Source organism: Bos indicus x Bos taurus, chromosome 8, assembly GCF_003369695.1.
Source record: "Bos indicus x Bos taurus breed Angus x Brahman F1 hybrid chromosome 8, Bos_hybrid_MaternalHap_v2.0, whole genome shotgun sequence".
NCBI lineage: Eukaryota > Metazoa > Chordata > Mammalia > Artiodactyla > Bovidae > Bos > Bos indicus x Bos taurus.
Window position 1 is genome coordinate 83,848,971 of NC_040083.1, and position 22,417 is coordinate 83,871,387.

General features: G+C 38.6%; 1 protein-coding gene across 3 annotated transcripts in view; it reads right to left on the reverse strand.

Annotated features, from left to right (window-relative positions):
- Positions 1 to 22,417, reverse strand: part of IARS (isoleucyl-tRNA synthetase) — an 83,410-nt gene that overhangs the window by 40,136 nt on the left and 20,857 nt on the right. For all 3 annotated transcript variants that reach the window (XM_027550294.1, XM_027550296.1, XM_027550295.1), the window contains 9 exons: positions 22,025 to 22,172; positions 15,468 to 15,555; positions 15,146 to 15,206; positions 11,959 to 12,054; positions 5,141 to 5,263; positions 4,552 to 4,643; positions 3,861 to 3,959; positions 1,606 to 1,732; positions 292 to 365 (listed from right to left, as the gene is read on the reverse strand). In XM_027550294.1, the coding sequence (XP_027406095.1) occupies positions 292 to 365; positions 1,606 to 1,732; positions 3,861 to 3,959; positions 4,552 to 4,643; positions 5,141 to 5,263; positions 11,959 to 12,054; positions 15,146 to 15,206; positions 15,468 to 15,555; positions 22,025 to 22,172 (908 nt within the window). The remainder of the gene's footprint in view (positions 1 to 291; positions 366 to 1,605; positions 1,733 to 3,860; positions 3,960 to 4,551; positions 4,644 to 5,140; positions 5,264 to 11,958; positions 12,055 to 15,145; positions 15,207 to 15,467; positions 15,556 to 22,024; positions 22,173 to 22,417) is intronic.

The following is a 22,417-nucleotide window of genomic DNA, read 5'->3' on the forward strand; positions in this document are numbered from 1 at the left end:
TTACATGCAAACAGAAATACTGGCAATTATCACAGGCTTTCACAAAGTGTCATCAGTGCTCAGTCTGGAAGGTTATATGTCAGAGTCTCCTGACATCTAACTCAAGGACAGATGCCACCTTTCCTCAAGATGACATGAATCATCAACAGCAAAGTAATTTAGCAAACTAGTGTTTGATCTCTTCATGGAGCTCTATGACATGCAACAGAGACCATGTCTTAACAGGCTAGGACCTAGCCCCATACTCTCTGAATGACAGAACAGAAGTGAATCAAACCGGCAGAAACTGACCTCTCTCTGTGGAGATCTGAGATCTTTGTTCCTGATAGTTCTTCCAGTTCTGCTATTGACCCAATACATACTACCTGTCAAAGATAAAAGGCCTCAGAGTCAAAGATCACATGCAGTTAATTTATGTAACATTTATTTTTAGATTTAGAAACCTTTCATCTTCACAACAGTTATCATCAATGTGGCTCCACATGAAAGACTGTGGGAAACTGTCTGAATAGGTGAGCAGACTTCACTTCTCTGCTACCTATCCCTGTATCACAGAAATTCCCGACAGAGAGAGAATTTCACAGCCATCATCTCAACTACTATTTCTTGAGGATTTACTATGTCCAAATCTCTGCTAAAAGTAATAAGCATAAGTGAAATGCCTAGACTATTGCTCTAAGGCATCTTAGTTTATTCCTGGCACCTGAATTTGGCTTTTTAATCCTAAATCTTCTCAAATTAAAGCTGGAACTAATTTATTGTGTATGAACTGGACCAAATAATCAGATTGAAAGATACCAGGATTATGTTCATGTAAGGAGGCTGGGAAAGGGACTTGGTCGGGGCTATTCATAATGGGGAGTCATCAAACAGGAGCCAAGTTCCTGACTTACACTAGTAGGAGCTGCTGTAGTTCACATCCAGAGGACATCTGCTATCTAACAAACATACACAGCCTTCTTTCTCTGCCCCTCCTGCTCAGTTCTGAAAAGTCGTCTGATTTAGTTAATTCACTCTTGCCTTTCAGGTCCCTATCAGAGATTTACTGAGGTCCCTGGGCTGCTGCTCTTCATAACCGTTCTAATGCTCTTAGCATTCAGCACAGGAAATACATCTATATGTCTGTTATTATTTATTTACACACACACACACATTTGACTTTATAGATTAAAGGTCTATAATCCTTTGGTAATTTTAAGTTGTCCTTTTTATCACTAAAAGGTTGTTTCAATATACTGCCACTTAGTGCAGGGTGTGGAGTCTTTTCTGTTCATTAAAAACTCAGAGGAAAAAAAGAATCTAAGTAACACAAGATAAACAATGTGAGGATTTCCCAGAGACAAATACAACTTGCATTCTTCACTTTTACGCAAAGGGAAATTTAAAACTATATTTAATTAAAGAAAATATAATTTAAAATAAATTTAAAACATATTCTTATTTATGTCATGATATTAGGAAGGAATAAAGAGAAAAAAAACCTGATGAAATAAAGGAACGAAATAATAAAGAAACCATATTCTTTTACCCCATACTGAGATACATGAACGAGGTGCTTCTGCAAAAATCAACACGAGGATATACTGCCCTCCTGCCCTGCCTCACCTCCTCGAAGTCACCGCTGACCCACAGTGGGATAGGAGTGCCCCAGTATCTGTTTCTGGAAATTGCCCAGTCACGTGCATCTTTCAGCCAATTTCCAAATCGCTTTTCTCGCACAAACTCTGGGACCCTGCAATAAACATATCAGATAATCACATCAAAACATTAGTAAGTAAACTTATAAAATTATATCTGCATAAGCCTTTGTATAATCCTTTGTGAAACTAACACTCTGGAATCTGTGCACTCACTTCTAGGAGAATGTTTTCTACAAGGACAGTACCAAAAAACCTACAGTGGTTGTTTCTGCTGTGAATTCATCCCAGGGAAGATGCTCTGTAATATGAAACTCCACAGCACAAAAGCTTCCCAGGCCTGCTCTCCAACTGCAGGACTGCTGCAATTCTTTAACTAATCACCCTGATCCTACTCAGACCTAGTCTTCCGGTCAACCACACAATAGTGCTTTTACTAAAAGTCACTAGGTAAGGGCTCTTAATCACCTATAAAGTAAGAGTGCGAACGAGTGGGGCTGTTTGTAGTCGGTGGGTAGCTGCCTCTCCAGGCTCACCTGCAGTCCCCCTGCCACTGCACTTCAGGGTCCAGGAATAAGGCGAGTACTTAGAACGTAGCTGCTTACCTCACTGCCTTTGCCTGTGCCATCCCTCCACTTTGATAACCTTCAACTTGCCACCCTCCTTCCCCAAGGTTCCTACAGCTTCTGACTGGTAAATGACTCCTTATTCTTTAAGGTTCAACTTTGCAGAAAATCTTGCCAAACTTCAAGCCTGAGTTAGGGCACCCTTCAGCTCCAAAATATCCTGTACGCTCAGGCACTGCAATTAACATCCTAGGTCAATTTATAGGCCTGTACCCTCTCCCCACAATTCCCAATAAGGCAGCCACACTAATTATCCATACTGAGCACTCCACTAGGAAACGAAAAGGTATACAAATGAAAAAAACTACTTTCTCTTGAGAAATCAGGGTCAACTTACTAAGAAATATACAATTTCCTCTTACTGCCCAGAGATTCTCTCCATTCTTCCAAAGTCAAATGCACTATTTCTTACTTCCCCCAAGAACTTCTTGGAAAAGTAAAAACTAGTGATTACCCTCAAAACTCTCCATAAAAAAATGTTCTTCTGGAATACAAAGATTTAGACTTAGATCATTTTTGCACCTACAGTGTACCTGCTTCGTCACCCAGACACGTACGACTCTTTGTGACCCCACGGACTGTTGCCTAGCAGTTACCAAGTCAGTTACCAGGTCAACTGTTGACTACTTCAGTGCCTGTGTTCAGATAACCCTTATTTTTACTTAATAATGGTCCCAAAGTACAAAAGCAGTGATGCTAGCAATTTGGGTACTCTTATTGTGCCTAGCTTATAAATTAAACTTCATCACAGGTGTGTAAATATGTACAGGAAAAGCGCCGTACATAAGGTACAGGGTTCAGTTGTTGTTTTGTCACTAAGTTGTGTCCAACTCATGACCGGTAGCCCACCAGGCTCCTCTGTCAATGGATTCTCTAGGCAAGAATACTGGACTGGGTTGCACTTCCTTCTCCAGGGGATCTTCCTGACCCAGGGATCAAACTTGTGTCTCTTGCACTGCAGGCGGATTCTTTACCACTGAGCTACCAGAGAAATACATTTAGGATTCAATACTATCTGCGTTTTCAGACATCCACTGGGGGGGTCTTGGAACACACCCACCATGGCAAAAGGGAAGAACTACTGTAACACCTCTCTGCAATTTAGATATTAGCCGAAAAGAACAAGGATTCTATCCTTGCAGTATTTATCTATGAACCCACAGTACACAAGGTATCACCGTATTTTAGGAACTCAATAAGTGTCAAAAATAAAGTATTAAATGGCTTCTGTAGTACCTCCAAAGATAAATTTTTATCCTGAAAATGACTATCACTTAAAGCTAGGGGACTCTGACAGTTTTCCAAAGTCATTCAGATCAAATGAATGGCAACTTCTCATTTTCACTGGGTTAAGAAAAATATTCCCCTGTATGTCTTATCATGAGGTAAGACATATCCCCTATATGTCTATCACGAGAGGGATTCTGCTTCTGTTATACAAAATTATTTATTTTGTGTTCCTGAATAAACAAAATAACACACAGCTATTACTATACAATTAAAGACGGCTTTTAAAACAATTATAATTTGGAGGAAGTGTAAACCAATATTAACTACTGACAAAGGACATTATGAAGATACACATTTAACTGCTCACCAGTAACACAGGTCATTGTTCCTCAGCAGCTGATCCACCATGTGCTCCACCCTAACGAACCAGCTAGGCACTGCTTTGTAAATGAGTGGAGTGTCTGACCTGGGAAAGCAAAAATGCAGAATGTGGCTGGTCAGACTGAGGTATGCAGGGACCCAGGGTAAGACTGACCTTTAGTTTCTTACTCACATCACCATCATGTATTAGGTCTTCTACTGCAAATACTAGTGTCTATGTCATCTCCCTCCACGACAGGCGGAAAATGACAGTTAACAAAACTGTAGTTCTGCTTGTGTGACAGCTGTCTAAGAACTGATGTCAACCTCAGCAAAGAGGAAACAGGAATGAAACATGATGCCACTGAACATTCCATTTTAACCCACATCTTCATACTATGATGTCTTACATCACATGATATTCCTCACTAAATTCCATTAGAAAATTGTAGACATATATCTCATCCCAGAGAAATGTGATCTTAACACAAAAGATATTGGTACAGATCTATTTTTCTAACATCTAAAGATAGAATAACTATATAGGTGAATTCATAAAATTCTCATTAAAACAAAAATGAAGTTTCCACACACTAACTTGAAAGGATACAAATGAGATGGGAACCACGGAATGATGAAATGGTTTTACATAACAAGTATATTCACAAGTCTGAAGCTCTAGCTGTATTTCATCTCACCTCCAACAAAAAGGGTAGCTATGGGTGAAGGTGCTGGCAACAAGAAGTCGACCTTGTTCCTTTAGAGTCTTGATGATATTTTTGTCAGCATCCTATTTTTAAAAAATTAAAATCTAGCCATTAAAAAATCCCACAATAATTACTAATATAATATAATTAAGTATATTACTAAAATCTGTTATTTTGTTTCCTTTACTGTGACTAAAACACATAAATAACAAAAGTATTACAAAAATACTTGGTCTATATCTCAGCTATTGTATAACATTAAGTACTTTTAAAGTATGTTCCAGATCATTTAAGAAATGAAATTTTCAATTAGCAGTGACTACACAAGGTCACAAAGCTGCTTCCTGAGTCACAAACCAGAGTTCATTTTTTCTGATTCCTACCCTTGAAATTACAGCATGCATCCTCTGAAAATATTAGACCTTGGAAAGCAGCTAATCTGATTTTATATGCTGAAACAAAACAAAACCAACTTCCTGGGGGAAAAAAATATCCCAGATATGAAAGCTATTTAGTAAAAACTAATTAATGAAAGAAGTAGGATGAAACTGACACCTTTCTAAGTCACATAGATACAAACCTTCACATACTGTCCTGCAAAATCTGTCACTTCAGCTGTAAAACAGCCTGAGGCATCCACAGGGCAAATAGGGAGAGAGTCTTTCTGAATGATGTTGAAATCCATACAGACCCGATAATCGTCCTAGGGCAAAGGAGAAAGGAGGAAGGGAAGTACAAAGTAGTTACGTGTGGATATGGCAGGAGAAAAGCATGCCAGGCAACAGATTTATAGAATTTTTCAGTATCCTGACCTATAATTGTAACCAACTTTTGTTATTCTCTCAATTGAAGTTAACTCAAGGATCATTCAGAGAATCCAGAGCCCTACAGCAGTGTTTTAGATCTGGTAGACAGAGTGCCTGAAGAACTATGGACAGAGGTTTGTGACACTATACAGGAGACAGGGATCAAGACCATCCCCAGAAAAAAGAAATGCAAAAAGGCAAAACGGCTGTCTGAGGAGGGCTTACAAATAGCTGAGAAAAGAAGAGAAGCAAAAAGCAAAGGAGAAAAGGAAAGATATACCCATTTGAATGCAGATTCCAATGAATAGCAAGGAGAGGTAAGAAGGCCTTCCTCAGTGATCAGTGCAAAGAAATAGACGAAAACAATAGAATGGGCAAGTCTACAGATCTCTTCAAAAAAATTAGAGATACCAAGAGAACATTTCATGCAAAGACGGGCTGAATAAAGGACAGAAATGGTATGGACCTAACAAAAGCAGAAGATATTAAGAAAAGGTGGCAAGAACAAACAAGATCTTCATGACCCAGATAATCACTATGGTGTGATCACTCACCTAGAGCCAGACAACCTGGAATGCAAAGTCAAGTGGGCCTTAAGAACCATCATTATAAAAAAAAAAAAAAAAAAAGAACCATCATTATGAACAAAGCTAGTGGAGGTAATGGAATTCCACTTGAGCTATTTCAAATCCTAAAAGATGATGCTGTGAAAGTGCTGCACTCAATATGTCAGCAAATTTGGAAAACTCAGCAGTGGCCACAGGACTAGAAAAGGTCAGTTTTTATTCCAATCCCTAAGAAAGATGATGCCAAAGAATGCTCTAACTACCACACAATTTGCACTTATCTCACATGCTAGCAAAGTAATGCTCAAAATTCTCCAAGCCAGGCTTCAATAGTATGTGAACCATGAACTTCTACACGTTCAAGCTGGATTAGAAAAGGCAGAGGAACCAGAGATCAAATTGCCAACATCTGTTGGATTATCGAAAAAGCAAGAGAGTTCCAGAAAAACATCTATTTCTGCTTTATTAACTACGCGGAAGCCTTTGACTGCTGGAAAACAACAAACTGTGGAAAATTCTTCAAGAAATGGGAATACCAGACCACCTGACATGCCTCTTGAGAAATCTGTATGCAGGTCAGGAAGCAACAGTTAGAACTGGACATGGAACAACAGACTGGTTCCAAATAGGAAAAGGAGTACGTCAAGGCTGTGTATTGTCACTCTGCTTATTTAACTTATATGCAGAGTACATCATGAGAAACTCTGGGCTGGGTGAAGCAAAAACTGGAAACAAGATTGCCAGGAGAAATATCAATAACCTCAGATACGCAGATGACACCACCCTTATGGCAGAAAGCAAAGAAGAAGCCTCCTGATGCAAGTGAAAGAGAAGAGTGAAAAAGTTGGCTCAAAGCTCAATATTCAGAAAACTAAGACTGTGGCATCTGGTCCCATCACTTCATGGGAAATAGATGGGAAAACAGTGGAAACAGTGGCTGACTGTTTTGGGGCTCCAAAATCACTGCAGATGGTGACTGCAGCCATGAAATTAAAAGATGCTTGCTCCTTGGAAGAAAAGTAGTCATGTATGGATGTGAGAATTGGACCATAAAGAAAGCTGAGCACCAAAGACTTGATGCTTTTGAACTGTTGTGTTGGAGAAGATTCTTGAGAGTCCCTTGGACTGCAAGGAGATCCAACTAAGTGTATCCTAAAGGAAATCAGTCCTGAATATTCATTGGAAGGACTGATGTTGAAGCTGAAACTCCAATACTTTGGCCACCTGATGTAAAGAACTGACTCATCTGAAGAGAGCCTGATGCTGGGAAAGACTGAAGGTGGGAGGAGAAGGGGACAACAGAGTAAGATGGTTAGATGGCACTAAATGGACATGTGTTTGGGTAAACTCTGGTAGTTGGTGATGGACAGGGAGGCCTGGTATGTTGCAGTCCATGGGGTCGCAAAGAGTCAGACATGACTGAGTGATTGAACTGAACTGAACAGTAGGGTAGGGAGCTAGATCAGTCTTCCCAGCCATTACCTCACAAACCCCTAATAGAGCAGAATATCTACTAAGTGAGAAGACGACACATGTGAATATATTAGAACAAAATCAAATTTCAATTATAAAAGCAGCATATATACACACATACATGTATACACAAAGCCGAAGAACATACAAGTATAAGGTATGTTTAGTACTGGACAATGCTTGATGTGCTTCTGGATTTGCATCCTGTCAGGGAGCACCTGAAAGTATGGTAACACTTATCTAAATCCAAATTATCCACTTTATGGGAATTCCCCAGCAGTTCAGTGGTTAGACCTTGGTGCTTTCACTGCGAGGGCCCAGGTTCAATACTTCATTGGGCCAGTAAGATCCTGAAAACTGCAAGGCTCAGCATATATAATTAACTAATTAAAACAACTCCCTGACCCAAACTATTCACTTTACAAAATAACACAGGCCCCAAGCAGCCTGGGTACACCATGATGCTTCAGGAGTATACTTTGAGCAATGTTAACAATAATCTGGGCAAACAGTTATAAAGCGCTGTATCAGACAGTGCTCTGAACACTTGACCACATTTACATTAGCTTATTTAAACCTTTACAACAATCCTGTGAGGAAGGCAGATAGCTGTACTAGGTTTTCACCATATGCTCCCCTCAGACAACCTAGCAACTATCTCCATTTTATGAATAAAGTAGCTGAGGCACAAAGAATTAATCCAGCTGCAAAGCGGCAATGCTCAGATTCAAAAGCAAACAGCCTGGTTCCAGAGTCCAAGGTCTTTATCTCTTTGCTATGTTGCTTGAAATCTAAAATTAAAGGGATTATCTAAGATTAAAAGTAAAACTACATCCTAGTTTGACTCCAAAATAGGCTGGAAAGCCAGCATGGTTCCACGTGGGCCTATGTTCAACTGTCGTTATGCTGAGAGGCTGTCTGGTATGAAGTGACATGTGAGTGTGCCAGCAGCAAGGGAAGTGACATCCTGGTCATGAAGGAGGACCCTGAAAAGGAAACTAAGCAACACAGATAGGGCAAGCCCCAAAGCCCAGCATTTTAAATCATTTAGTATAGAGCAAACAACCCTATACAATTCAAGTAGCTAAGACAGCAGCATTCCTGAACAGAGCCAGAATGATACCCAACATGGTCACGTAGAAGTCCACAGACTCTGCAGAGAGATTATATAGTACACTGTCTGGTAAAGTCGCAACATGGAAAGTCTCTTGGAAAATGTCTACCGAGTTTAAAGGCTGAAACTTAAAGATATGATCTTCTATAATATTTACCTGCCTGGCATTCAGAACAGAGAAGACACCAAGAAGTTACCTCTTTATTATTTATTATCAGTGGAACAACCACACCAGTTGACCCTAAAATTATTATGGATAACTGAAATTTGATCAGTTCCCAAAACTCAATAAATAGTATTATCAGGAGTGTTTCCTTTCCATCTAATTTGAATACCGACCAAGCATTGGATGATATCAAGCAACTATTCCTTTCATTGGATATAATGGCACAGTGGCTATGTTAAAAATCAAAGTCGTTATAAGTCAGAGATGCATACAGAAGTACTTGCAGATGAAAGATACAATCGTGAAGATTTGCTATAAAACCCTCCAGTCAAAATAAAAATGGTGTTGGGGAAGGGGAGACGTAATGAGATAGGTAAAATGGAAATTCCAAAATGTTGATGATTATTTTTAATGATTAAAGCAGCTGGATGACATGAACCTAAGAAATTACTGTATTTTCTTAACATCTGTGTATGTTTGAACATTTCCATAATAAAAATCCCTGCAAAGGTTTAGTATGGGAAAAAAAAAAAAAAGACCAATAGGGACCAACAAGCTTCACTGCCTCTCTCACTGACAAAACGATCAAGTGAAAAGAATTTGTTTTGTCCCCAGTGGGGTCTACACTCCCTGCAGTGACTGCACACACTCTTATAAGTGTCAGGTATTGTACTAATGCTCTAAACGGATGAATCCATTTAATCCTTGCAAGTTACCCAGATAGGCTGGTACTATCACCGCGTGTCACACAGGAGGGAAAGGAACTCAAGACAGGCTAAGTAACTTACCTACAGATGGCCTGTTAGTGGCAGGGCTGTGAGTTAAAGTGTGGTTTAGTTCTAAATATGTGCCCTTCATACCTATGCTCTTCAGTTTTATTCATACACAAATTACATTAAAAGGATTACATTTTTAGAAAAATTACCCTGGGAAAGACTAGAGATTTTTTCAAGAAAACTAGAGATACCAAGGGAACATTTCATGCAAAGATGGGCTCAATAAAGGACAGAAATGGTATGGACCTAACAGAAGCAGAAGATATTAAGAAGATGTGGCAAGAATACACAGAAGAATTGTACAAAAAGATCTTCACAACCCAGATAATCATGATGGTGTGATCACTCACACTTATCTAGAGCCAGACATCTTGGAATGTGAAGTCAAGTGGGCCTTAGGAAGCATCACTATGAACAAAGCTAGTGGAGGTGATGGAATTCCAGTTGAGCTATTTCAAATTCTAAAAGATGATGCTGTGAAAGTGCTGCACTCAACATGCCAGCAAATATGGAAAACTCAGCAGTGCCCACAGAACTGGAAAAGGTCAGTTTTCATTCCAATCCCAAAGAAAGGCAATGCCAAAGAATGCTCAAACTACCACACAATTGCACTCATCTCACACGCTAGTAAAGTAGTGCTCAAAATTCTCCAACCAGGCTTCAATAGTACGTGAACCATGAACTTCCAGATGGTCAAGCTGGTTTTAAAAAAGGCAGAGGAACCAGAGATCAAATTGCCAACATCTGCTGGATCATCAAAAAAGCAAGAGCATTCCAGAAAAACATCTATTTCTGCTTTATTGACTATGCCAAAGCATAGTCAATAGTCAATAGTCTGTGTGTATCACAATAAACTGTGGAAAATTCTGAAGGAGATGGGAATACCAGACCACCTGATCTGCCTCTTGAGAAACTTGTATGCAGGTCAGGAAGCGAGAGTTAGAACTGGACATGGAACAACAGACTGGTTCCAAATAGAAAAAGGTGTACATCAAGGCAGTATATTGTCACCCTGCTTATTTAACTTCTATGCAGAGTACATCGTGAGAAATGCTGGGCTGGAAGAAGCACAAGCTGGAATCAAGATTTCCGGAAGAAATATCAATAACCTCAGATATGCAGATGACACCACCCTTATGGCAGAAAGCAAAGAAGAAGCCTCTTGATGCAAGTGAAAGAGGAGAGTGAAAAAGTTGGCTCAAAGCTCAATATTCAGAAAACCAAGACCATGGCATCTGGTCCCATCACTTCATGGCAAATTGATGGGAAAACAGTGGAAACAGTGTCAGACTTTATTTTTTGGGGCTCCAAAAACACTGCAGATGGTGACTGCAGCCATGAAATTAAAAGATGCTTACTCCTTGGAAGGAAAGTTATGACCAACCTAGACAGCCTATTAAAAAGCAAAGACATTACTTTGTCAACAAGATCCGTCTAGTCAAGGCTATGGTTTTTCTACTGGTCATGTATGGACGTGAGAGTTGGACTATAAAGAAAGCTGAGTGCAGAAGAATTGATGCTTTTGAACTGTGGTGTTAGAGAAGACTCTTGAGAGTTCCTTGGACTTAAAGGTGATCCAACCAGTCCATCCTAAAAGAGGTCAGTCCTGGTTGTTCACTGGAAGGACTGATGTTGAAACTGAAACTCCAGTATTTTGGCCACTTGATGCGGAGAGCTGACTCATTGGAAAAGACCCTGATGCTGGGAAAGATTGAAGGTGGGAGAAGGGGACAACAGAGGATGAGATGGTTGGATGGCATCACTGACTCAATGGACATGGATTTGGGTAGACTCCGGGAGATTGTGATGGACAGGGAGGCCAGGCATGCTGCAGTTCATGGGGTCGCAAAGAATCGGACACGACTAAGCGACTGAACTGAACTGACCCTGGGAAAAATTTTAAGTTAATCACACTGCATAGCTCTGAAGAAAGAAATCAAAGTCTCTCTTCTGATGATATAGTATGTAGTCAACAACACAGCACAGGTGATGGAACTTTTCTTCATTTTGATGGCTGTGGTGACTGTATAACTCAATGTGTCCTTGTCGAAACTCCCAGCTGCGTATCATAAAACAAAAGGACAGTCAATCAGTCGTGTCCAACTCTTTGTGATCCCGTGGACTGTATGTAGCTCACCAGGCTCCTCTGTCCATGAAATTCTCCACGTAAGAATACTGGAGTGGATTGCATTTCCTTCTCCACGTAAAGCACAAAGTGTATAGCAAATATTTAAATAATGAATGGATGAAAACATTGCATGCCTTTTAGAAAGACAAAATGCCTAGCAACACTCAGGATTTAGCCTATCATTTTCAGAACCAGCTCAGGATGGAAAGGAATTTCAGATGCAAGGTTTTTCTCTTTTGGGGGAGGTATCTCCATAGTCTGAACAACAGTGAGAAACATCTTTCTGTGATACACATACACACACATACAACTTAGTGGCCAATGACATTTCCTTCTCATAAGTACACTTGCAAGATTTATAGTACTCACAGCACCAAAGTAAGGAGCTTGGTGTACAATCCCAGTGCCTTCTTCCTCTTTCACATAGTTGTCCACAAGCACAGTAAAAGCACCACTCTCTTTACACTGGAAAAGAAAGGTTATCGGGCTTAAAGAATAAAATAAAACCATATCATAATATTAATTTAATAATAGTTTTTGGTAAGACCCTGAAAAAATTTTAACACTTAATTTTTGGAAATAGAATGGACAGAATAATTCAGATTGGGAAGAAATGTGCCAATTCAAATCATTTCCATGAATAACAACAGTTCACCATTTATAAATGAAATCGTTATCTAAAGACTTACAGATAAAAATTTCTTCCTTAGTCACAAAACTTTTCATCAGTTCTTCCAACCTCACCCCTGCCCCAGTAAGCAGTTTATCTTAAAATGTCTCAGAAGATGTGCTCCCTCAACAATTCCCTTCCTGCTGTATTTCCAATCACTGAAAACACTTTGCTGCTGCTCCTTTTCCTTTCAGGTCAGCTCAGGTTTTTCAGTAATAAAAGGCAAACTTTAAGAATCAGGATGGGAGCCAAGTTACAAGTTCTAGATTCAGGTAGTCCAAGTACTGTAACACTGAGGGGAATTGCTTTCAGTTTTATTTTTTTGGTAACAACTAAAGTCAGGTTTATACATATAAGACTACTGACCTACTTTTTCTACCTTCGTCTCTTAGTATTTCTTTTCACATACCCTTTGTTTCAGTCAACAAACTGTGCTTTCTTATCCCTCTGCCTTTGTAAAATGTACTTTCAGAAATGATTTTCACATTGAATCCTGTAATACTGTCAAACAGGCACTGGCAGTCCCATGTTTTAAAAATATTCTGGTTGTATTTCAATTTCACAGATGAACAAACTCTGGACAAAGATGGAATTGTTTGTCCAGATTATACAAGTAAGTAATGATGAAGCCAGGCCTTCAGTGATGAAGGCCTTTGGATTCCAAACACAATTTTATATTCAACCACATCACAGCTCTTTAATTCTTTGGCATTCACTTAAAATTAAACTTGAAAAATAACTCTGAATTTTTAATTGCTATAACCCAAATCACCTGGAAACATTTTTGGTGTGGTGTGATAGGTGCTTTTCAATAGTTTAAACTTGGAGAGATAATATGTGTATCCTCAGAATCAGACGTAAGAAGAGGGAATACAAAGGATCCTACTGTTTGTAACTGTAGACAAAGAAATGCTGCATTGCATTCCTATTTCTCGAAGTCAAGTTTGAGGTATTACCCCTGCTGAATCTTAGGGGGCAGGGTCTGAACTGGGTTAGCATTCACACGGAGAGCTATAGTGTTGCACTTCACAGACAGCATCTATTCTCATAGCTCCCACTTAAAACTTCAGAACATGGGTATTTTACATATACACCGGATGATTTTTGTTGTAAGTCAAAGAACTTGCAGCATCATTCTAAAACTTACCAAATGTTCTATGTTTTATGTTTTATGAAGATAACTGAACGCATATGTGCTATTCTTAAAAAACTTAAATCAGTATGACTTGAATGCATATTCCACAGAGACTCGTGACTTCACCCAAAGTTCCTATCTATTGTGCCCATGTACATTTTCTGAAAGGGCCTAACTTTCCTTAGGGTCTCAACAGGATCTTCCCAATAGGGTCTACAATTCAGAAAGGTCACTGATACAGTGCAAGAGTTTTAAGACAAATAAAAACAAATATTTTTAAAAAATGTTAAGATACAGAAGAATGGAGTAATGATATTTTTCAGAGGGAGAAATCAAAGAAATGTTTCAGAAAATGCTTTTCCCAGAGGGCATCTGAGTTTACTGTTGAAGAGTGTCAAGTTGATATGACAATAAAGAAAGGTGAAGGTTTTTTAAAAATAGGAGGAAAACAATAAAAACAAAGGCAGGGAGAGAGGAAAAGAAAGGACAAGTTTGATGGATGCAAAGGATATGTTTAAATCAACATTAGGAGACATGGTTAGGGAGCGGGACTGCCCTGTGTCAAGTGGAGAACGCCTAGTGAAAGACCAGGTAAAGCATTTGGCAATCCATTAGCGACAACATGCAGTGAGGAAGTTTAGTTAGGAGATAAGAAATACAGGAAAATACTCAAGTGCACAGAAGTATAGACACAGGTGTTGCTGTGGACAAAGCCACCTGCATTAGTCAAACTCTTATTATCTCCACACTGAACCAGAACAGAGGTAGTAAATATTTTATCCCAGCCTGTGATGTAAGCTTTTGCTGGCTAATGCCATGTCCAGCTGAATATAATTTCCAGTGTGTAAAACCAGGTCTGACGGTGTTGCTCATTATTTCGCTCCAAGACCTATAAATAAGAACCACTTCAAGAGGTCTCCCCTGGTGGCTCCTATCTGCCAATGCAGGAGACACGGTTTCGATCTCTGGTCCAGGAACATCCCACATGCCTCAGAGCAACTAAGCCACAACTACTGAGGCTGTGCTCTAGAGACCAGGAATCGCAACTACTGAAGCCTGCACACCGAGGGCCTGTGCTCCTCAACAAGAGAGGCCCGGGTGCTAAAACTAGAGAGTGGCCCAGCTCACCGCAACTAGAGAAAGCCCGTGCAGCAACGAAGACCAAGGAAAACCATAAATAAACAGATTAAAGAATCAACAGGAAATTCCTATTGTTTTCATTCTTTTGTTGTTGCTGGAGTTTACAACTACAGCCGTGGATTCTGTTGACAGAAAATGAAAAACCACATAAAATAGTTCTGTGACTCTGATGAAAATTAAGTTACTAAATGTCTGAGCTTAAAGAACTTACCTCATAAATTCCTTGAAATGAACTGTTACTTTGACACACAGTTTTATTCTGAATTATATTTTAAATTTATAAAAACAAATCCCAAACATTACCTGATAGCAATGACTTTCCTGGGTGATAATAAGCAATACAAAATATACACATATAAATCTTATCAAACATAACTGATTTCATACATAATTTGAGAAAACTACTTAAAATTTTATATAGTATTTTAATTATTAAAACAAGAAGGCAATATGAACAGAATTTAATTTTTTAAATACCTAAAAAAAATTTTTTTGGATTCAGGCACACTTATATAAACAATATAACCAATAAGACAACAACATGAATATCACTCCAATTATCAAACACATAGGTTGTGGACAGTGCCTGTGGTAGAGGGCTCTAAGCTTACCTTTACAAAATAGTCAAACAGGGGCCGGTATTTCTTGCCTCTGAGAGAGGCACCAGGAAATCTAGAAAAAAAGAGGAGCAAACTCACAATTAAAATCATCAAAGAAATGAGGCTGCAGCCACATCAAATTACCATTTCTTTCTGATTTCCTTGTTTCTAAGTCATTAGTGCTAGAACATGTGACTTGAATATATTTGATTAAGCTTGAATAATATATATAGCTCTTGGGCAATAAAGTATCTCACTTTTTAAAACTAAAGACACACACACACACACACCACACAGATGCACGCATGTATACATCAATGATTTGTATATTCACCTTTCAAGGATCTCATAGTCACTCTCCGATTTATAGAGGGCTGATAATCTGGCTTCCATTAAAATGAGTAATTTTCCTCTGACAGAATCTATGAGAGCAAGGGAAAATGTGGACTTCAATGACATGCATTGATATTTTCTGAATAAAAAACAGAACACAGGGTTCACCAACCAGAAAAGTTGTATACAGGCAGATGAGTGACGTGACTGGAATCTTAGGCAAAGGGCCTTCAAGGGTGTCACGTTTACTACACCACGGCCATGACCCAGAGGTCACACCAGTACACTTATACAGACAGAAATGCACTTGCCTACAGAAGTAGAAGTAGACACCACAGGTAGCTTCTATGGTGGAAGCAGCTCCTTCCTGACAGTAGCATTAGAAACCAACTGTTGGTTCTTAACTTCTCCTAAGGCATAGCTAAATAAAGGTAAAAGTATCTGTTTTCTGACTACCAATCCTTTTCCATTCCTTTCTCAATATTATTCCCTGATAGTACAAGCTACTGTGAATCAAACTGTCTTGTAAGATGAATTTCTTTCTGGCTATGAGCTTTTCTTTCTTTCCTTAGCTTCCCCCTGCTCTCCATAAACTGCTGAAACCAGTCATCTGAATTATATTCTCCCATTCCTGTTCATTTTAGTTCACTGATAATAAGAAACATATATTTAGTCTCTGTTCTGGCATGGGTACCTGCTCAGTCACTTCAGCTGTGTTAGACTCTTTGCAACCCTGAAGACAGTAGCCTACCAGGCCCTTCTGTTCATGGGCTTCTCCAGGCAAGAATACTGCAATGGGTTGCCATTTTCTCCTCTAGGGGATCTTCCAAACCCACAGATCAAACTCATGTCTGCCAGTATCTCTTCCACTGCAGGTGGATTCTTCACCTACTGAGCCATCTTTTCTGGCAGAGCTCTTAAATCTCTTGGAATTTCTTAAGTGATGGGAGCCATAAATGTGTCTTTTGTTGATAACAAAACATGCTATGAGGTAGTACACCCCAGTTCCGGAGACAGAAACTTGAGACCCTTCCAGATCTCTCTATGCACTTCACTTGGCCATTTGAGTGTATCCTTTACAATCCCTTTTTATACTTAACTGGTAATCTCAAGAGTACAATGTTCTCTGAGTTCTGTGACTTACTCTTTGGACCCAAGGAGGAGGTCATGGGTTGGTTAGAAATCTAGGTGACAACCAGAACTCATGACTGACATCTGAAGTGTGGGTGCAGTAGCAGAGGGTCATCTTGTAGGACTAAGCTCTTAAACTGTGGTATCTGACTCTTCTCCAGACACCTAGTGCTTAAATTGATTTAACTGTTTGGCAGTGTTGAGAAAACACATATCGGAGATTCCTAATAGCAGTGATATGCTACTTCGTTGAATCTCAGGTTCCTGGGCTGCTGAGTAAAAGTACAATAATCTGAAAATTATAAGAAATTTTTACTTTTCATCTCTCTGTATAATGTTAATTTTTTTGTGTTAATTTCAACTTGTTACTTTTTTAATCAGAAAAACGCTTGAGGGTGTTTTTCTGATTATGTCTTAATAGTTTTTCAAAAACGTTTTTATTCCAAAAAGAAATGTAATTTTTTTCTTTTTTAACCATTGTGTCAAAAAGAATAAAAAGCTAGGAATAAATCTACCTAAGGATGTAAAAGACCTTTACTACAAAACTTATTTGACTGATGAAAGACATCAAGGGTGACACAAACAGATGGAAAAATATACCACATTCTGGGACTGGAAGGATCAATGTGGTCAAAATGAATATACTACCCAAAGTAATCTACAGATTCAGTGCAATCCCTATCAAATTACTAACAGTATTTTATCAGATCAAACAATTTTAAGATTTGTATGGAAACACAAAAGATCTCAAATAACCAAGCAATCTCAAAAAACAGAGTTGGAGGAATCAGGCTCACTGACTTCAGACTCTACTATAAAGCTACAGCAATCAAAACAGTATGGTACTGTTATTCTCTATTTATTTTAGAGTAGGGAAATGATGTTAGACAAAAAGCAAATTTGAGAGATTTTCTCATTCAAGTTCAAAATGAGTTCAACAAGCAGCAGTTCAAAAAGCAGCAGAGACAACTTACAACCTCAACAACAAATTTGGCCCAGGAACTGCTAATGAATGTACAGTGCAGTGGTTGTTCAAGAAGTTTTGCAAAGGAGACAAGAGCCTTGAAGATTAGGAGCATAATGGCCAATTATCGGAAGTTGACAATGACCGACTGAGAGCAATCATCAAAGCTGATCCTCTTATAACTACATGAGAAGCTGTCCAAGAATTCCAAGGTTGACCATTCTATGGTCATTCAGCATTTGAAGCAAATCGGAAAAGAGAAAAAGCTCAATCAGTGGGTGCCTCATGAGCTGACGGCAAATTAAAAAAACTGTCATTTTGAAGGTCCCTCTGCCCAAGAAAGAGTCAAATTATTTCCAGTTTTAGAAATATACTGGAAGCTAACTGGCTTTGTTGTGCTGTTTGAAACTTATTATCAGATTCTCCTTTCAAAATATCTTGGTATATAACACCATACCTATGTATTCACCACTAGACAATTATTTCTTAGAGGCTTTCTGGGTTTCTAAGAAATTTTATTAGTAGGCAAATTTCCCTGGGGTTATTAGCACATAAAAGTGATTATGATATACCTAGTACAGATTCTCAAACAATAAATTGTAAGACATGTGACCAGAGAGTTCATGCTACCTCCCAGCCCCAACAACTTTACTGATTCTAGGAAACATTTATTTCTTATATAACATGCAGTATGTTAATTAAGTTATAATTTTAAATCATGCCCTGATTACTAATAGTGATGTCTATTTAAAAATCAAAGAATATTTTTTAAAATGTAACACATTTAGGCATGACAAGTAATTTCCTATAAAAATTTTAGATGTTATCTAATATTGTATCCAACTGAGTTTTCTTAATGAATTAACTGTGTGATGTTTCTAGTGTGACCCATCTGCTGCTGCTGCTGCTAAGTCGCTTCAGTCGTGTCCGACTCTGTGCGACCCCATAGACGGCAGCCCACCAGGCTCCCCCGTCCCTGGGACTCTCCAGGCAAGAACACTGGAGTGGGTTGCCATTTCCTTCTCCAATGCATGAAAGTGAAAAGTGAAAGTGAAGTCGCTCAGTCGTGTCTGACTCCTAGCGACCCCATGGACTGTAGCCCACCAGGCTCCTCCGTCCATGGGATTTTCCAGGCAAGAGTGCTGGAGTGGGGTGCCATTGCCTTCTCCGGTGACCCATCTACTGTCTATTTATTTATTGAATACTTATCTTGTTTCAGGTAATGGGATATAAGGGCATGCTGTTGCTGCTGCTAAGTCGCTTCAGTCGTGTCCGACTCTGTGCGACCACATAGACGGCAGCCCACCAGGCTCCCCCATCCCTGGGATTCTCCAGGCAAGAACACTGGAGTGGGTTGCCATTTCCTTCTCCAATGCATGAAAGTGAAAAGTGAAAGTGAAGTCACTCAGTTGTGTCCGACTCTTCGCAACCCTGTGGACTGCAGCCTACCAGGCTCCTCTGTCCATGGGATTTTCCAGGCAAGAGTACTGGAGTGGGGTGCCATTGCCTTCTCTGATATAAGGGCATAGCCCTCAACAATACCTATCCAGGTCCTGCCTTCCACAAACCCCGGGAGTTAGGATTTTTTTGTTATTTGCTAATAACAACATCCTTGGGAATTCCAGGGCATTACAGTGATTAGGACACGGTGCTTCCACTGCCAGGGCCCAGGTTTGATCCTTGGGTCTGGGATCCTGTAAGCCATGTGGAAGGGCCAAAAAACAAACAAACAAAAAACCTCAACTGTATCCTGATAATCTCTCTCTGTAGCTAAATGAAATTACTCTAATAAATGCCTTTTGGAGGAAATATACCTCAATATAACAAAGGCCATATAAGAGAAGTCCACAGCTAACATCATATTTATGGGGAAAAAGCTAAAAGTGTTTCCTCGAATATCAACAAGATAAAGACACCAAATCTCGACATTTTTATTTTAGTACTGAAGTCCTAGCCAGAAGAGTTAAGTAGGAAAAACAAAAGAAATCCAAATTGGAAACAAAGAGGTAAAGCTCACTATTTTCAGATGACATGATAGTACATATATAAAATCCAAGACTCCATCAAAAACTTAGAACTAAAAAACAAATGCAGTAAAGTTGTAGGATACAAAATCAACATACTGAAATTCACTGCATTTCTACACACCAATAATGAACTATCATAAAGAGAGAAAATAACTGCATTTACAATTGTATCACAAAGAATAAAATACCTAGGAACAAGCTTAAGAGTAAATGAAAGACCAAGACACTGAAAAGTTTAAGACACTGATGAAAGAAATTAAAGACACAAATAAATGGAAAAGAATTCCGTACTCAGGGACTCGAAGAATTAACAGTGTTAAAATGTCCATACTACTCAAATAATTCTAGATTCAGTGCAATTTTTGTCAATATTTCAATGGCATTTTTCACAGAAATACAGTCAACATTCTTAAAATCTATATCAACCCACAAAAGATCCTGAAAAGTCCATTCAGTCTTGAGAAAGAAGAACAAAGCTGAAGGCAGAACACTTATTTATTTCAAACTATATTACAAAGCTCCAGTAATCACAACAGTATGGAACAAAACAGAGAGTCCAGAAATAAACTCACATATATATAGACAATTCATATACAACAAAGGAGCCAAGAATATACAATAGAGAAAGGAGAGTCTCTTCAATAAATAGTGTTGGGAGAACTAGATCACTCTCTCATGCCATGTACAGAAATTAACACAAATGAATTAAAGACTTGGACATAAGACCTGAAACCCTAAGATTTCTTCATGAAAACATAGCTGACTGGACTTCCCTGGTGGTCCAGTGGCTAAGACTCTGCACTTTCACTGCAGGGGGCATGAGTCTGATCACTGCTCCTAGTTGGGGAAGTTTCACACGCTGCTCAATGTGGGGGAAAAAAAATTCCCCACAAAACATATTTGATAAACTCCCTGATGTTGGTCTTGGCAATGTTTTTGTTTGTTTTTGACTTGACAACAAAAGAAATCAGAAGCAAAAAAAAAAAAGTGGGACTACATCACACTAAAGCTTCTGCATAGCAAATGTAATCAACAAAATGAAAAGGCAACCATGCAAGAAAATATCTGTATATCAAATATCTGATAAGGGGCTAACATCAAAATTATAAAAAGAACTCACACAGTGCAACAGCAAATGAATAAATAAATGGGTAGAAGATCTGAATAGATATTTTTCCAAAGAAGACATACAGATATCCAACAGGTACATGAAAAGATGCTCAATATCACTAGTCATCATGGATACACAAATCAAAACCCTAATAAGGTATCACCTCATACCTGATGGAATGGCTGTATTCACAAGAGACAAGTGTCGGCAAGGATATGGAGAAGATAGAACCTTTGTACACTGCTGATGGGAATGTAAATTGATGTAGCCACTATGGAAAACAGTATGGCAGTTACTCAACAAAGTTAAAAACACGTATGATCCAGTCATTCTACTTTTGGGTATTTACACAAAGAAAATGAAAACACTAACTTGAAAGATATCTGCAACCCATGTTCATTGTAGCATTATTTACAAGAGCCAAGTCTTAGAAACAACCTGTGTCCATCAGTGGATGGATGGATGAAGAAAATCTGGTATATATATATACAATGAAAAGCTATTTGGCTATAAGAAAGAATGAAATTTTGCTGTTTAAAACATCATGGATAGATCTTAAGTGAAAGAAGTAAAAAAAAGACACATCATCTCACTTTTATGTAGAATAAAAACAAAATCAAAACAAAAAAAATATACCTCATGCATACAGATAACAGACTGGTGGTTATCAGAGGCAGAATATGAGGAAGAGGGGGTGACAAAATGAGTAAAGGAAGTCAAAAGGTATAAACTTCCAATTATAAAATAAGGCATGGGGATAAAATTTATAGCATGGAAACCATAGTTAATAATACTATATTGCATACTTGAAAATTACTGAGAGCAGATCTTAAAAGGTCTCACCACAAGAAAACAATTCTGTAAGTATTACAGATGTTAACTAGACTTACTGTGATGTTTATTACCCAATGTATACAAACATCTAATTACTTTGCGGTAAACCTGAAACTAATATGTGCTACGTTGTTTCAGTTGTGTCCTAATCTTTGCAACCCTATGACAGTAGCCTGCCAGGCTCCTCTGTCCATAGGATTCTCCACGCAAGAATACTGGAGTGGGTTGTCATTTCCTCCTCCAGGGAATCTTCCTGACCTAAGGATCAAACCCAAGTCTCTTGCCTCTTGTGCACTGGCAGGCAGGTTCTTTACCTGGCAAGGGTGTTCCTTACCACTAGTGCAACCTGGGAAGCCTGAAACTAACACAATGTGTGTCAACTATACTTTAATTCAAAAAGTTAAAAAAATAAAAAAGGAAGGAAATGTCAGCTTTCATTCATTAAAATTATTTTATTCATATCAATCATAAAGAACGAGGCTCACACTTACCTTTAATCTTCACATACTGCAAGTCGGGATTAACACACAGGGCAAGGTTACTAGGAAGAGTCCAGGGAGTAGTTGTCCAGGCAACCAAAGAAATATTTTCATCTTCCTCCAAAGGGAAAGTTACAAATATTGAAGGATCTTGAACATCCTGAAATCAAATGAGATAAAATATTCTTTTATAAAATTCGTAATAGCAAACTTGCAAGAAAAAGGAACTGATCCTAAAGAATACAATAATTTGATTTTCAGAATAAGCTGAGCTTTTAAAAAAAAATCTGCCATATTTGTAAGAAGGAAATACAAAGCAAGAAATTCCAAATACATTTTTATATAAAGAAATGCTTTAATAATTACCTTAGTAGTCACAATTAAAATATTTAAAATTTATCAAGA